The sequence below is a fragment of the Emiliania huxleyi genome, assembly GCF_000372725.1.
Source record: "Emiliania huxleyi CCMP1516 unplaced genomic scaffold EMIHUscaffold_482, whole genome shotgun sequence".
NCBI lineage: Eukaryota > Haptophyta > Isochrysidales > Noelaerhabdaceae > Emiliania > Emiliania huxleyi.
Window position 1 is genome coordinate 46,248 of NW_005198374.1, and position 14,627 is coordinate 60,874.

At 64.5% G+C, this 14,627-nt stretch overlaps 6 protein-coding genes across 6 annotated transcripts; 3 read left to right on the forward strand and 3 right to left on the reverse strand.

The window, feature by feature from the left end:
- Positions 1–72: 72 nt before the first annotated feature.
- On the forward strand, positions 73–879 carry EMIHUDRAFT_245919 (hypothetical protein; the record flags this gene model as incomplete). Its single annotated transcript, XM_005767604.1, has 1 exon — positions 73–879. One exon carries the CDS (start codon positions 73–75, stop codon positions 877–879), a length of 807 nt encoding a protein of 268 aa, XP_005767661.1.
- Positions 880–1,300: 421 nt separating this feature from the next.
- On the reverse strand, positions 1,301–2,581 carry EMIHUDRAFT_245920 (hypothetical protein; the record flags this gene model as incomplete). Its single annotated transcript, XM_005767605.1, has 3 exons — positions 1,301–1,762; positions 1,834–2,198; positions 2,278–2,581. The coding sequence occupies 3 exons, from the start codon at positions 2,579–2,581 to the stop codon at positions 1,301–1,303; spliced, it is 1,131 nt and encodes a 376-aa protein (XP_005767662.1).
- Positions 2,582–3,584: 1,003 nt separating this feature from the next.
- On the forward strand, positions 3,585–4,937 carry EMIHUDRAFT_370730 (hypothetical protein). Its single transcript, XM_005767606.1, has one exon. The coding sequence runs from the start codon at positions 3,616–3,618 to the stop codon at positions 4,735–4,737; it is 1,122 nt and encodes a 373-aa protein (XP_005767663.1). The 5' UTR covers positions 3,585–3,615; the 3' UTR covers positions 4,738–4,937.
- Positions 4,938–5,250: 313 nt separating this feature from the next.
- On the reverse strand, positions 5,251–6,102 carry EMIHUDRAFT_245922 (hypothetical protein; the record flags this gene model as incomplete). Its single annotated transcript, XM_005767607.1, has 1 exon — positions 5,251–6,102. The coding sequence occupies one exon, from the start codon at positions 6,100–6,102 to the stop codon at positions 5,251–5,253; it is 852 nt and encodes a 283-aa protein (XP_005767664.1).
- Positions 6,103–6,566: 464 nt separating this feature from the next.
- EMIHUDRAFT_245923 (hypothetical protein) lies at positions 6,567–8,622 on the forward strand (the record flags this gene model as incomplete). The annotated part of the gene is made up of 6 exons (XM_005767608.1): positions 6,567–6,617; positions 6,683–7,079; positions 7,289–7,410; positions 7,485–8,035; positions 8,151–8,259; positions 8,380–8,622. The coding sequence occupies 6 exons, from the start codon at positions 6,567–6,569 to the stop codon at positions 8,620–8,622; spliced, it is 1,473 nt and encodes a 490-aa protein (XP_005767665.1).
- A 1,043-nt stretch (positions 8,623–9,665) lies between these two features.
- EMIHUDRAFT_43544 (hypothetical protein) lies at positions 9,666–10,583 on the reverse strand (the record flags this gene model as incomplete). The annotated part of the gene is made up of 1 exon (XM_005767609.1): positions 9,666–10,583. A coding segment is annotated over one exon (918 nt), but the record flags the coding sequence as incomplete, so codon positions are not given.
- Between the last annotated feature and the right edge of the window lie 4,044 nt (positions 10,584–14,627).

The following is a 14,627-nucleotide window of genomic DNA, read 5'->3' on the forward strand; positions in this document are numbered from 1 at the left end:
ACAGCGAACTCGCGGCGCTGGCCGGACCGAAGCACGACCTCCATCCCGTGCCAACGTGTGCTACGAACACTGATGGATTTCCTGTACGCGAGCAACGCCACCATCGACCGATACACACGCGCGCAAGCAGAGTGGCCGACCACCCAGGAGCTCCTCTACGAAGGCCTCCTCGTCGCCGGCTCCATATTCCTCGCCGCTGCGCTGCTCGAGCTGACGGTCGTCGACACCGTTCGCTCGATCCTCAAGTCCAAGAACGGCGTGGAGCTGTACGCCAAGGCGTGGCTGTACAACGTCGTCAACCACTGCATGCTCGCGCCCATTGTCTACGCGGTCGGCGTGCGGCTCTTCGCCTCGCCCTCGATCCAGTTCACTCCGGCGGAGCGGGTTCTGCACTATGCGAGCTGCGTCGCCATCCACTCGGCAGGGTACTACTGCACGCACCGAGCCATGCACACCAAGACCCTCTACTGGGCACACAAGTATCACCACCGCTTCAACGTCCACATCTGCCCGATCGCCGCGTCGGCCGTCACGCAAGTCGAGTACATGTTCGCCTATCTGATCCCATTCATCATCGCCGGCGTCCTGATGCAGCCCGTTCCGATGGAGACGATCGCCGTCGCGGGTCTCGCCATCGGGCACATCAACAACCTGATCCACACGCCGTGGCTCGAATCTCTCTCCCACCGCGTCGTCCCGTGGATCGGCGTCTCTACCGCCGATCACTTTGACCACCATCGCAAGCTGACAACCAACTACGCGGCCCCGACGATCAATGTCGACAGGCTGCTGAAGCTCGCGCCGCCGCTCGAGCGGGCCGCCTCGCGCCTCTTCGCCGCCTTTGGCAAGCCTGTCGCTTGCAGCAGCAAGGGGGCGTGAGCCGTGCTGCGCTTTGCTCGCGTGACTGTCTAACACCCTCGCCGAACCTTGGTCCCGATGCGCAAGCTGCCGCCGTGTGTGGAGTCTGGAGAGGTGTACATGCAGGGCGCTGAGTCCCACGCCTGTGCCTATGTGTTGAATACGTCGCGAGAGGCTGGAGGGGCGAAGGGGCCACGGAGACGCGGGTCAGTGGGGACCGCTCGTGGTGGGGACAGTGCGACTGGGGTGGCCCGCCTCGGGGTCGCGCCGGGGAGCCCCCGGAGTCGTGATACAGTCACATATGCAAACGTTCGCAAACGCCCATACACACACACGCAAAACACACGTGGAGAGTACGAAAGTGCTCACAGGAGTGAGGAGAGAGCGAGAGGTGTGGTGACAGATGACAGTATTAACCTCAGCGCGCGGTTTCCCGCAAATATCACCAGATCAGGCGAAGGCACCAGCCCACCCGCAGCCAGAGCCGCCTGCACGGGCTCGGGTCGAAGGAGAGTCCGTCGACGGCGCGCGCATAATGCGGCTCCACCGCGAGCGAGAGCAGCGCGAGCAGCGTGATGGGCGGCGCGAGCAGCACGCAGTAGCCGACGCCGCCCAGGATCTGCGTCCAGGTGGAGAGAGTCGGGCCGAGGACGAAGCGCGCAAAGAGCAGCGCCGTCGGCCAGGCGAGGACCGACACCTGCGCGCCGACAAGCATGTGCCGCAGCAGCGAGTGCCGCCAGGCGGGGTGCGTGCCCAGGAACGGGAAGAGGCGCGCGTAGCGCGCGGTTGCGGTGAGAGGGACCTTGGCAAAGCCCCAGGCCGTCGCCTCGGGGAGGCCGGCCGGCGCAAGCAGCGGGCATAGGAAGGAGGCGAAGAAGGGCGAGCCCAGGATCGGCCCGATGACCTGGTGCGGCGTTCGAGAGGGGTCTGCGGGGCTTGGTGGTGGGGGCGGGGCGGCAATCGAGAGGGGCGCACCTCGGGCGCGTCCCAGCTGTACGGGCCCGTGGATATGACACCAAAGAGGAGGTAGAAGCACAGCAGAGGCCCGGTGGCCGAGCCAACCATGTTGAAGAGGACCTGCGAGAGCATGTACCTGCTCGAGAGCACGCCGCGGACGGTCGTGTAGCCTGCCGTAGGCGCGGCGTCCAGCTGCCCCGGGAAGGGATCGCGTCTGCGTGCGGCCGTCTCGGCGGCCTGTGTCGAGAGATCGACCTCAATGTAGATGTTTGATGCCGCGGTACCGTCGCCGCCAGGCTTGCTGGTGGACGGGAGCTCCTCGCCGTCGACAAACACGGCGCAGTCTCGGGCGTCCGAGGTTGACGCGGCTGTCAGCTCGGTGCCTGCCGTACGCGAGGGCATGAGTCGCGCGCCGTCGTGAGCGGCCCACTCCAATAAAGAATTTTTTGGCCCACACGTCACAGGTCGCATTCCGAGCTCGGATCCCGAGGGTCGTCGGCATCTTGTGGTTGTCATGGTCCGCCACAAACAGGGCGCCCCCGTCTGGGCTGATGGCGATGCCAATTGGGCAGTAGAACTGCCCCGCCGCGTCGCCCACGCCATCAGCGCTGCCACTGGTGCCACTGCCCGCGAGCGTCGTCACAGCGCCCGTCGCCACCTCCACCCGCCGGATCTTGCGGTTGTCGAGGTACAAACAGTGCACTCCCGTCGGGGCTGATGGCGATGCCGGCTGGACGGCAGAACTGCGCCGCGACGCCCACGCCATCCCGCGGGGGAGCTGCCTCGAAAAAGGGAGCACACAACGCACGCTGTCCTGAGCTGCCCACTCGTGAAATAAGAATTTTATGACTCCCCGCGTGTGTGTCCTGTCCCTTGGTTTGTCTGTTTTCTTTCTTTTCCGGGTCCCGTTGGATTTACAAACAAGTACACACATGGAAGAAACACCGACCCGCGCGCCACGCCTTAGGCTGTACCAGGTTTTCCTCTCGCACCCCGTCTCGCGTCTGTTTTCCTTTCCTTTTTTCCTACACTTTCTTTTCCTCTCTATTTTCCCGGGAAAACTCCGTGCACCGTGGAAATCGTCAAATTTTGGGCTCTGCGAGCCGAGTCTGAGGCTGGTTTGGGCCCAAAATCAGCCAAATTTTAGGCCAAATCGGCAAAATGCCGGGAATTTTGCGGAGAACCCGTGTATACCTGGAATTTACCCTGCGACCGCCTGGGTATTTTGTCGATTTCCTCAATTTTGCCTCAGATTTTGCCCCAGACCAGCTCTCAGTACTCAGACTCAGGGAAACTCGTGAGTTTCCAGAATGGAGCACCTTCCTGCACCCTCTGTTTTCCCTGGAAATTTCCGGAAACGCAAAGTGCTGGGCCTGGGGACCCTCTGTTTTCCTTTTTGCCGGAAACCTGGTAGGCTGGTACAGGCCAAGCCACGCCGCTCGCGCCGCCTCGCAGCCGCCGCAGCAGCAGCCACTGCCGCACCCGCTACGCCGCATTCCACCCAACCCTTTTCCTGGCTCAACACAAGCTGAAGATGTTCACGGTAGTCTCCCGCATGGGGAGCCCCGGGTACTCGTTAGCTGTACTCGTCTAGGCAGGGGTTGCATTCCACCGACCTGCTCACGCCGCCGCCCGCCCGCCTCCTCGACCTCCCCACGGACGCCTCGAGCACTCAAGGACTCGCGCAAAAAGAAAAATTGGTGCGTACACAACGGCGACGTCGACCAAGTTTGAGGTAAGGAGCTCGGAGCAGCCACTGCGATAGGACGCGTCTGTCGCGACGGAATGTGGTCACGTTGCATGATGATGCTGTTCGCCTACTACTGCGCGGCGATTGCCTCCGCCGCGCCAGCCTGCGTCCCAAACCCGGTGGCACGATGCCCGCGCATCTTCAGGCCCGTGTGCAAGGAGGGCCTGCATTACGCCAACGGCTGCCTCGCCGAGGCCGCGTGCGTCTTTGATGCCACAGCAGAAGAGTGTGGCGAGATGGAGGAGTCGTCCATGCACGGCGTGCCAGTGAGCGACGAAGCAGCCTTCATCACGGTCGGGACGGCCAACACCCTCCCCGCTCGCGTCTCCTCGGGCCCGGAGATCACCGTGCAGCGGCCCGGCTTTGGCGCTGCTACGACCCTCCCCGCTCGCGTCTCCTCGGGCCCGGAGATCACCGTGCAGCGGCCCGGCTTTGGCGCTGCTACGACCCTTCCCGCTCGCGTCTCCTCGGGCCCGGAGATCACCGTGCAGCGGCCCGGCTTTGGCGCTGCTACGACCCTCCCCGCTCGCGTCGGAGGCCCGCCCGACGCGGCCGAGGCAGAGGCTGTCAACTGCTGCGGTGGCGGCGGGGCTTGCGGCTACGAGCACTGTCCTGCGCTGGGTGCTGGGACCGAGGGCTGCGTGCACCGTTGGGAAATGCCAGACGGCATGGACTTTGAGTTGGATTGTGCGGTCTCGCTGACGGAGTCTGCGGCACGCACGGGCGGCGTCGATCCCAAAGCCGGCATGATTGAGCACCTGCACGCCAAGTGCGAGGACTGCGTCGGCGAGGGCTTTGCCTGGCAGGCGGACGCGTGCCAAAAGGTGGCGACGCCGTGGCACGGAGGACAGTGGCAGTACTGCGGTCTGCAGGACGTCGCGTGCATCACGACGGCCCGAGGCTGCGAGTACTACTACAAGGTCGATGGGATGTATGGAGAGGAGCACGGCCTCGACCTGGAGGCGGAGGCAGCGGCTTCGGCCGGTGGTCCACGCACCCGCCTCCCTGCGGTCGCCCTCGCGTGCGCCGCCCTCGCTCTCGCCGCTTTCGGCGGCGCGCTGGTGCAGCGGACACGCGCAAGGCGTCGCTACACCGAGTTCATGGCCGAGATGACTGGCGACGTGCGTTTCGTGCCGCACGTGGCGATGCTGCAGGAGCCTCCGCTCGTATAGGCGAGGAGGGCCTCAGAGGGAGCGGAGCTCGCCTGGTGCGCGCAGAGAGTGCAGACTGTGTACGGGCACGTGTACGTGTGTTGTGTGTACCGCCTCCCTACAAGAGGCTTACGAGTGCCGCATGCATGATGCAGCGCGGCGAGCGGCTGCGGGTGCGCGTGCGTAAACGGGTGTGTCGGGTGGGTAACGTTTACAGTTATTTTGAATTTTGTGGAGGGGAGTGTGGGCCGGAGTGGCCAGTGCGACACACCTGTGTGCGTGCCGAGTAACCTCTACAGTTTTTTCTATTGCAATAAGAGGTCAGAACACACTCTCGAGACGAACACACACTCGAGAGCCGCTAGCCCCCTCTCCCGCCCTAGCTCGCGCCGTGCATACATCTTACATGCCTCCAGACGTATGCACACCCATCGCATGAGAGAATGTGCACTGAATGATACACTCTCGCTCGAGAGTTTCGACGCTTTGTGATTGTGTCCGTCTTTCGACTCCCCGTCGGACACACATGGCTCTCTAGTCGTCGACGACTGGGATCCGGCACTGGCCGCAGAACCGCCGTTTGGTGCCGCGGCTGCGCTGCTCCTGCGGGGAGAGCATGTGCTTGGCCCAGTTCCCCGCCTCGGTCCTCGGCCGCTTCTCGGTGCACTTGCCGTTGAGGCCGTCACAGCAGAAAAAGGGGCCGCCGACCGCCGCCTTGAGCTCCTCAGTCCACTTGGCACAGCGCGGCTTCTTCCGCACCACTACCTGCTGAGTCGAGGCCTCTGGGGGCTTCTTGCTGGCGGCGCTCGCCGAGCGCCCGCTGAACCCGATCAAGGCGGTGGCCGCCGAGGCAGCCTGCGAATCAGATCGGTCGGCAGGCGGCGGCGGCGGCAGCTGAGCGTGGGTCGCCCACGAGGAGGCGGCTGAGGAGGCCCACCCATCGCCGACGCCAAGGCGTTGAGGGAACGCGCCGCGGTTGGCTCGGTTGCGGCCGAGGAGGGGCGGGCCGGCTTCCGACGTGGAGCGTCTCAACGCTTTGGGCGCGGCGGTATGCGAATTCGGCAGCGGAGCCGACGGAGGCGGCGCCGGCACTGCCACCTGAGGCGCACTAGGCTGCCTGGCGAGCACCAGCTCCAGGATCTCCCGCCGTGCCGCCGCCGGCAGTGCCTTCAGCGCCTCTCTTGCTGAAAGGCTGAGGCCAGTCGCCTCGAGCTCAAGTGCCTCGCCCGAGGGAATGCTGAGGCCAGTCGCCTCGAGCTCAAGTGCCTCGCCCGAGGGAGGGCTGAGGCCAGTCGCCTCGAGTTCGAGCGCCTCGCTCGAGGGAGGGCTGAGGCCAGTCGCACGGTCGATGTCGGTCTCTGCAATCGCGAACGAGAAGCGTGGCATTTACAACACAACGCCGCCGCCGACAGTAACACCAGCTTTGTATTTCAACCAGCACGTTCGCCGACCTCGCGCAGACAGAGCGGGAATTCTGTCGCGGAACATTTTTTTCTCCCCAACTCCCCCCCCCCCCGGAACACCTGCCCAAGAAGATCCGTCGACGTTTAGCCATTAGCCAGTCCCCGCACTCCCAGACAAGGCGCAGGCGACGGCTTCCTTAGAAGCCGCGCAAAAAAAGAAAAGGCGTGTCGCTGAAGAGAGTTGTACGAGTAGACCTCGCCCTCGCCCTCGCCGCCGCCGCCAGCCCCGCCGCCGTATGTCTCGCCCGCCTCCCGTCCCGCCACCCGTGCCTCCCGTATCGCCGTTGTCGATCGATACGGTCGGCCACCAATCCCTGGACGACGATTGCCGGGTCTGGTCGCCTGCACGGGCGTGGCGTGAGTCTCCGCGGTGGCAGAGGTCGGCGGATGGGAGCCAGCCTCACCCGGCGGGGCTCGGCGAGCCCTTCCTCGACGAACGTGTGGCCTCAGGTGCCTCGCCGCTCACCAATGAGCGGGTCGTAGCCGCTCTGCTGCCGAACCAGGCGTCGAGCATATCCAGCTCCGGGGAGCACGAGCCGTGGCCACCGGCGGACGGCGTCCCGGTCCATAGCGGGGACGAGCTGCCGCCCTTCCGCTTCAGCTGGCGGAGGCTGTGGCGTTTCCTGGGCCCGGGCTTCCTGATGAGTCTGGCTTACCTCGATCCCGGCAACCTGGAGAGCAACCTGCAGGCGGGGGCCTACACGGGCCTGCGGCTGACGTGGGTGCTCTGGTGGGCGACGATGATGGGGCTGGTGATGCAGGAGAGCGCGGCGCGGCTGGCGCTGGTGACGGGCTGCGACCTCGCCCAGCTCGTGCGCGCGAGGTACCCGCGCTGGCTCAACTACGTCGTGTACTTTAACATGGAGGCCGCGGTCATCGCGGCAGACTTCCAGTGGTGCGGTCCCCGCCACCCATGACACGTCCTTGACGCGTCCCTGACACGCCCCACAGGCAGACATCCAGGAGGTGGTCGGGTCCGCCATCGCCCTCTCGCTGCTCAGCGGAGGGTGGGTCCCCCTCTGGCTCGGCTGCATCATCACCGGCCTCGACAGCCGACCCTTCCCGACGCGCCCGACCCGGCCCCGACCCGGCCCCGCCATGTCGCGCAGGCCTCGACACCTTCACCTTCCTCGCGGTGCAGCAGCTCGGCGTGCGCTACCTCGAGCTTCTCATCTGCGCGATGATCGGCGCGATGGCGGTCTGCTTCTCTCTCAACTTGGGCCACACCGGGGTCGACTCGGCACGAGCCGCAGCTGGCTGTGGGTGTGAAGAGGGTCGTCGCTGCAGGCCGCCGCTTGCGAGTAGGCCGAGCTGCTGCGCGGGTGGGCGCTACCCGGCCTGCAGAGCTACGCCGTCACGCAGGCCGTCGGGACGGTCGGCGCCGTCATCATGCCGCACAACCTCTTTCTGCACTCGGGGGTGGTGCTGTCGCGCCGCGTGCCTCGCTCGACGCCGCGCCGCGTCAACGAGTCGATCTGGTACACGCGGATCGAGTCGACGCTCGCGCTGCTCCTCTCCTTTTACATCAACCTCGCCGTGGTCGCCACCAACGACGCGAGCTTCTTTGACCCCGCGTGCGCCACGCAGCCCGACGGGCCGAAGGCGTGCTTGCCTGCGAGCGCGGCCGATACGACCATCACCTCGCACCACTGCGACCGGCCGGGCGGGGGAAAGGGCGTGTGCGGCGAGCTCGGCCTTCTCGCCGAGGGGTACGCGCTCGAGGCGAGCCTCGGGCCGACTTCGCTCTACGTGTGGGCCATCGGGCTGCTCGCCGCGGGCCAGGCGTCGACGATGGTGTGCACGTACGCGGGACAGATCATCATGGGCGGCTGCCTCGAGCTCTCCCTCGCGCCGTGGTGCGGCGCACACAAGTAGCTCCGCCGGCCAGCAGCTTCGCCCCTCTCCCCCTCTTGCGCCGCCGCGCCTGGCCGCTCCAGCCGCACGCCAGCTGACGCCGAGCGCGACTCACAGGAAGCGCGTCGCGCTCACGCGCTCCCTCGCCCTCGGGCCCGCCCTGCTGGTGGCGGCCTATACCGCGCCCAACCCGGCGCTCTTCTCCAACATCAACGAGTACCTCAACGTCCTCCAGTCGGCAGCCCTGCCCCTCGCACCCGCCAGCCATTCGCCCGCACCGTCACACGCGTAGCCTCTCGCCCCCTCTCCAGGTGCGCCCTCCTCCCTCCTGCCCACCTCAACGCAGGTGCAGCTCCCGTTTGCAGTCTTGCCGGCGCTCACTTTCGCCGCCTCCAAGCCGCTGATGGGCCCCTTCCGCACGCGGCGCGCGCTGCTCGCCGTCTCGTACGCGGTCGCCACCGTCATCATCGCCGTCAACATCTACCTCGTCGCGCAGAGCGTCGCGCACCTCTCCTCGCTCGCGGCGCTCGCCGCCTTCGCCTACTCGGCGCTCTACGTCGCCGTCTGCATCCGGATGGCATGCGGCTGAGTCAACAGTCAGGCGGCCATCGATCGACTGTAGCTACACCGCGACAGCACTCAGCAGCGCCCCGCCGGCCCGCCCGGATCTGTATCTGAAAAAACGCTCTTTACTTATTTGCATACTCCTCCCTCGAGAAATAGCGCCGTATGGACTATGGTTGACCAGGGCCGGCGAGTACAGTACCGAGTACAATTTTCTCCCGTCACATCCTTCGCGCTTTTCTCTCTCCAAAACGCGAAACGAGAAAATGCGCCAGAAAGCAGAAAATGAGAATCTCTCGAGAACGGCGGTTCTTCTCGTTTTATCTTTTGGCGGTTCATCTCTCCACCCTCGCCCAGGGATCTACAACGCTGTCTTAAGGTCCGACCTGTGGGCTCTGCCTGCGCTCGGCACCGGGCACCGCCTCGGTATACAAAATGCGCCTGCGGGCGGACCCTCACAGATCACAGATCACAGATCACATCACGACACGCTTACAAGGCACACTGACACAACTGGCGGCAATGACGAAGTTGGCGCATGGCGGCGAGGAAGTGAGGTGGGCGGGTTCCGAACTTTCGACCTTTCCCCGCCCTCCTCTAGGTCACCACTCTGGCCAAGCAGAGCCCGAGAAGCTTCTCAGAAGGGATTTCACCAGCGAGGAGCAGAAGATCGGAAAGCGCTGTTGCGCAACCAACGACAGGCACAGAACCCATGCCAATAGCGCCATGCGCGTCTCCGACGGGTGGGTCTGAGTGAGGTCCTGCCACGTCCTCGTCCTTCTGCTCGTTGGCGTTTGCCGGCTCGCTCTTCTTTAAGCGCAGCGGGCGGGAGAAGTCAGGCCTCGCGGGTACCTGATCTACCTGCCCGCGCATCGCTTGGGAAGTATCAGTACCATCCGTGTGCTCTCGATCACTCGAGACGCGGTCTGGTTCTGGCTCACTCGGCTCAAGTTGCTTTTGCTGCTTATCTGGCGCCGCAATCCACTCTGGGGTGAGGGCAGCCGCCGCCTGCCGCCGCGACTGATCGTACGAGCCAGTGATTTCTTGCGATCCCTTCTGGCTAGCGGTGAGCGCTCCACGGGCCCAGCTTCCAGAGACCCTGGCTGAGGTTGGCAGCGTGACCATCCCGTGCCCATGACGAAGGCCGCCATGCCACTGGCCTTCGTAGCGCCGCCCGTCTGGCTCGAAGCAAATGCCGTGGTCTTCGGGAGCTCCTGCTCGGAAAGTGCCCTCGAAGCGAGCGCCGTTTGCATACCTCATGCTGCCGCGCCCATCCGGCGCGCCCGACCGTACCTGGCCATCGAAGCGGTGACCGCCCGAAAGCAGGAGCGTCCCACGGCACGAGTGCGCCTCTCCTCCTCGCCATTCGCCCTCGAGCTGGGCACCGCTTGTGTAGGTAAGACGCCCGCGGCCGTGCGGAGCGCCCGCTCGCCAGCTCCCATCGAACGTACCGCCCTTGTGTGGCACGCTGTCGGCATGCGCCGCCTTATCCGGGCACAGTGCGCCCTTTGCAAAGGTCCCCCTCAGTGAGGCGCCTTGCGCTGATGTCAGGACACCTTTGCCGTGTGGCTGACCGCCCACCCAGCCTCCCTCCCAATGGGATCCGTCCCCAATCGTGCATGAGCGCCACACTGGCAGCGCCTCGTCGAGGCAGCCATTCGCCCAAGTGCCCTTCGTCTTCGAGCCATCGGCGGCAGTGAGTATGCCTCGTCGCCGCTCGCCCTCTACCCACTCCCCCTCGAAGGACTCAACGCCTCCGTTCTCGCCCCTGCGCAGCTCGTATCCAGGACCGTGGCGCCGCCCACGCGCGAAGCTTCCTCTGAATTCGACCGTACCGTCCGCCGACACAAAGTTGCCCTCTCCTTCGAACTCGTCGCCGGCAAAGCGGCCTTCGTATCTCCCCTCAGAGCAGTGGAGCACGCCGCCCCCCGTCCTTTTGCCCTCCTGCAGCCTGCCGGAGAAGCTCCCACCGCCGGGCTCGAGGAAGCCTTGCGCCACAACGCAGTCGTGAAACGTGCCTCGGAAGGTGCCGCGAATCGATCGTGGGCCGAGTGCAAGCAGCCCGTCGCCACACCACTGGCCGGCACGCCAAGCCCCACTAAAGCGGACAGGTTCGAGCTCCGTGCGCAGCAGGATGGCCTCGCCCGTGCCGTGCGGCGCGCCGTCCTCCCAATCTCCTCGATACTCCCCCCACCAGCAGTGGCGCTTACCCGACCACCAGCCGGCAGCCTTCATGCTCCAGGGCCAGTCATCCTTCCACAAGCCCTGCAGCCTGTCGCCGCCGTCACCTGCTCGTGTGAGGACGCCCTCGCCGTGCCGGACGCCGCGCTTTTGCCCAGCGATCCCGGTGGTCCTCCAGCCCCCGTCGTAGGCGTCGCCGTTCGTGTAGGTGTGCCGCACCGTCCCCTCCATAAACTCTCCGTCAGCGCTCCAGCTGCCGACCAAGCGATCTCCGTCCTGGAAGGTGAGGCTACTGCGCTCCCCTCCTCGCCGGCCCAAGGTGAAGCTGCCTTGGAAGACCGCCTTTGCTGCGCCCGACACGCCTTCGCGAGCGAGCGAGCCGTCTTTGGTGCACAGCATCGCGAAGCTGCCTTCGGCGTTGTACGGCTGACCCAATCGCCACTCACCGCTGAGCAATCCTATTTTAGTTGTTGCCGTGCCAACGCCGTGACGGAGCCCGCACCAGTGATCGCCCTCGTAGCAGCTGCTGTCGCCCTCCACCCGCCTGCCCGTCCCGCAGAAGAGGGCGTCGCCCGGCTCGTCCCCGGCCCGGCCCTCGACGGAGAAGCGAAGCGAGTACGGCTGGCTACGCGCGCTCGTGCCTCCGCCCACTCCGCCCACCGCCACGAAGAGGCGGCCAGGATGCACGCGACCCTGATAGATCACCCTCTGCAGGGCTGCCATGGATGCGTCCGCCGATTGACCTGGTGCTGTACGGGCATCCCTGGCCTCTTGGCCCGGTGGTTGCAGGAGCAGCTCGCCTGTCAGCGACCTCCAGTCCCAAAACGTCTTGTTGGGCTTTCGATCTCGCTGGACCCACATCCCAAGCATAGAACCGTCCTTCCCATTGTGCTGGTGCCCATCCACCGACAGGCTGAGCCTGTACGGGGGGTAGTCCTTGTCGCCAATCATAATTTCGTGAATCTGCAGCGAACCGCCCGCTAGCCTACCGTGGATCTCGCGGCGGAGCCCCCCGGGCCGAGCTCCGTGCCCTGGGTGGTCTGCCGTCTCAACCGACTGCGGAGCAACTTTAAGCAATGGGGGTGAAGAACATGCCTTTCTTCCATCCACGGCGCGTGGGCTGGCTGCCGCGAGTACCTTGGATTTCTCGTTGCGCGAGCCATCAGAGCGCTTCGCAGCGGGCAGCACCGAGCCGGCGGACAGCTTTTGTGCCATTGCAGCATCGAGCTGGCGCGGTTCTCGCACAGCCTTTGGCGAGGCCTCGCTCGATTGGGCGGAGCTTGTGATCCGAGGTGCAGGTTGGCGGCTGAGTTCCCGTGGTGCTGACTGTGTCGGCTTTGGAGGCGGTGGCCGCTTGGGAGGCGGTGACGGCTTTGGTGGTGACGATCTTGGCGTCGATTGAGCCTTCGGTGGTTGTTGCGCCTTGCGAGGTGGAGGCTGCGACGAAGCAGCAGCTGGAGGCGACGGCGGCAACGCCGTCGTTTTGTCGCGTGGCAGAGGAGTCGGAGATGCGGTGGACTGTTGACTCGTTACGGACACGTGCAATGACACACCAACAGCAAGCGTACTTCCCGAGCATATGAGCTGCAACCGGACCCGTGCCAACTGCCTGTTTCTCACCCCCTTGTCCTGGACGGAGGCTGCTCGCGCACGATTTGCGGTGCCTGTTGTCTCTAAAGTCTCCGTGCCCCTCGATGCTTCGACGTCGGCTTGAGCTGCTGTCCTTGGTAGCTCTCCCTCAAAGGAATCGGGCGGCAGCTCCAGCGACTCGAGAAAAGCGCGCTCGCTCGAGGCATACGAGCGGGAGGTGCCCATGACGTTTCCCCATGTCCATGACGGTTTCCGTTACGTCGTTGCAAAAAGAAGTCGTCTACTTTTTCCCTTAGTTTTCGTACAACGAACTCATCTTAAGGCCCTTATCGGCTTTCGGGAATTTCGGCTTTCGGGAGTCAAGCTTGATGACTCCCGCCCAACTTTCGGCTTTCGGGAATCAAGCTTGATGACTCGCGCCAACCAACTCATCGTGGAGTAGGCCCTCCGCCGGGGGGTTTCAAGAACGGAGATCGTCCTCCTCTCACAGACCCCTCCCTGCCAACTTCCCAGCGTGAGACTCCGCGTTCCGACTGGGGTCAGCGCTCGGATTGCGACCTACCAATACTGACGCTGGAGGACTGGCGGAAGAAGCATCCCGAGGGTTATCCGCAGATTCCGGTGCTCTTCAAGCCCTCCCCTGAATTGATGAAGCGCTCAAGCGTGGGCCTCTAACCAGTCGCGAGTTCCTGGACGAATATGGCGACACGATTGTCAATCACGGCCAGGCTACACACAGCTTGCACTGCCCGCCGAGCAACAACACGCATTGCGAATTCAGGATTACGGGACGCTGAGGAACCTCGCAAGCACGTGGCACAATCAGAGCCGCGGCCGATATGTGAGCCTCTTCAACTGCTGTAGCATCTTCTGCCACAGGCTCTTTTCCACGCTTGGCGTTCCCCGGCAGCTCGACGGCGGCCGGGAGCCCTCGTCCACCAATCTTCTCATTGGCGGACCCGGCAGTGGGCTTCCCTTTCACTTCCATCGAGCCAATTGGCAGATGCAAATATTGGGAGACAAGGCATGGTTCCTTCTGCCTCCGTCGGGCATGACCGCTGAGCTGTCCAAGAAGGTTGGGCCCTTTCTCTATCCAAGATGCTATTGGCGAGCGTCCGCTGGTGTGCGTGCAACGGCCGCGCGAATAATTTTTTCCCTGATAATTGGTGGCATGCGACGATGAACCTGGGTTTCACGGTGGCGTACGGAGAGAAGTTGAACGAGGGATGGCAGAGAGGAGGCAGAAGCAGCGTTCAGCTGGCCGACCCGTTCCAAGGTGGCTGCCCTCAGACCGTTGGAAGCTGTGGCCCAAGTTGCGGGGACGGCTACTTCAACTTCATTCGCGCTGCCAAGTTGGCCACGAAGGGCTACCCGCAATCGCTCATCGCGTCACTCGCTGTCATTCGCGCTGCTGCGGACGCAGTCCCTGCCGCCACACCGCTCGGGGTCTCGCCTGTCGCGATGGAGGCGAGGGAGATCTGGAGTGATCATTCGCGTCAGGTGATGCTTGAGACCGCTGCTTTTGCACACTGCGTGGCCGCAATAGAATTGTCGTTTCCGCCAGATCGCATCCCTCGTCGGGAGCGGGATCGGACTGCGGTGCTGACACTGGCTCTGCGCAAGCTAGCCACCAGCTGACGACCACCTTGATCAAGCGGTGGAAGAGCGTGGCCTTCAACTTGTCGCAGTCAGTCTATCACAGGCAGTGCAGGATGGCCCCGGGTCCCCTCTGCTCCGCCTTGTCCGAGAGCGAGCAAACTCGAGACCGAGTCGTGGGCGGGGCAAAGCCGCCGGTGCATGATCGAGAGATCCCGCGGTGCTCGCACCGCGGTGCTCCACGGATGATTTGAGTAGGCAGGTGATCAGAAACAACTCCGATCACAAGGCTATGCGACCCTTTTCACATGGTCTTAGATACCTGAATGTACACGCGTTTATACTCTCCAACTGAGGCGCGAGTGGGCGGCCTCACGGTCTGTCGCGCCCTCGTCACGCCTCGAGCAAGTGAGTACTCCGCTTATTGGGCCACCTCGAGCAAGTCCTCCGCCTCGGAGTAGTCGCCAGCAATCCGCTTACCCTCCGGATCGAAGGGCGCCTTGAGGTGGAGCGTCGCGGGTAGCGGCGCGCGCCGCTTGCTGCGCACCGCCCACGACCCCTCGCGCAGCCACTTGGGCGTGATCTTTTCCAGCCCGTCTGGGCAGCGGACGTAGCCCGTCACCACCTGCTTCCCGATGCTGTGCCCGTACGCGGTGGAGCGCA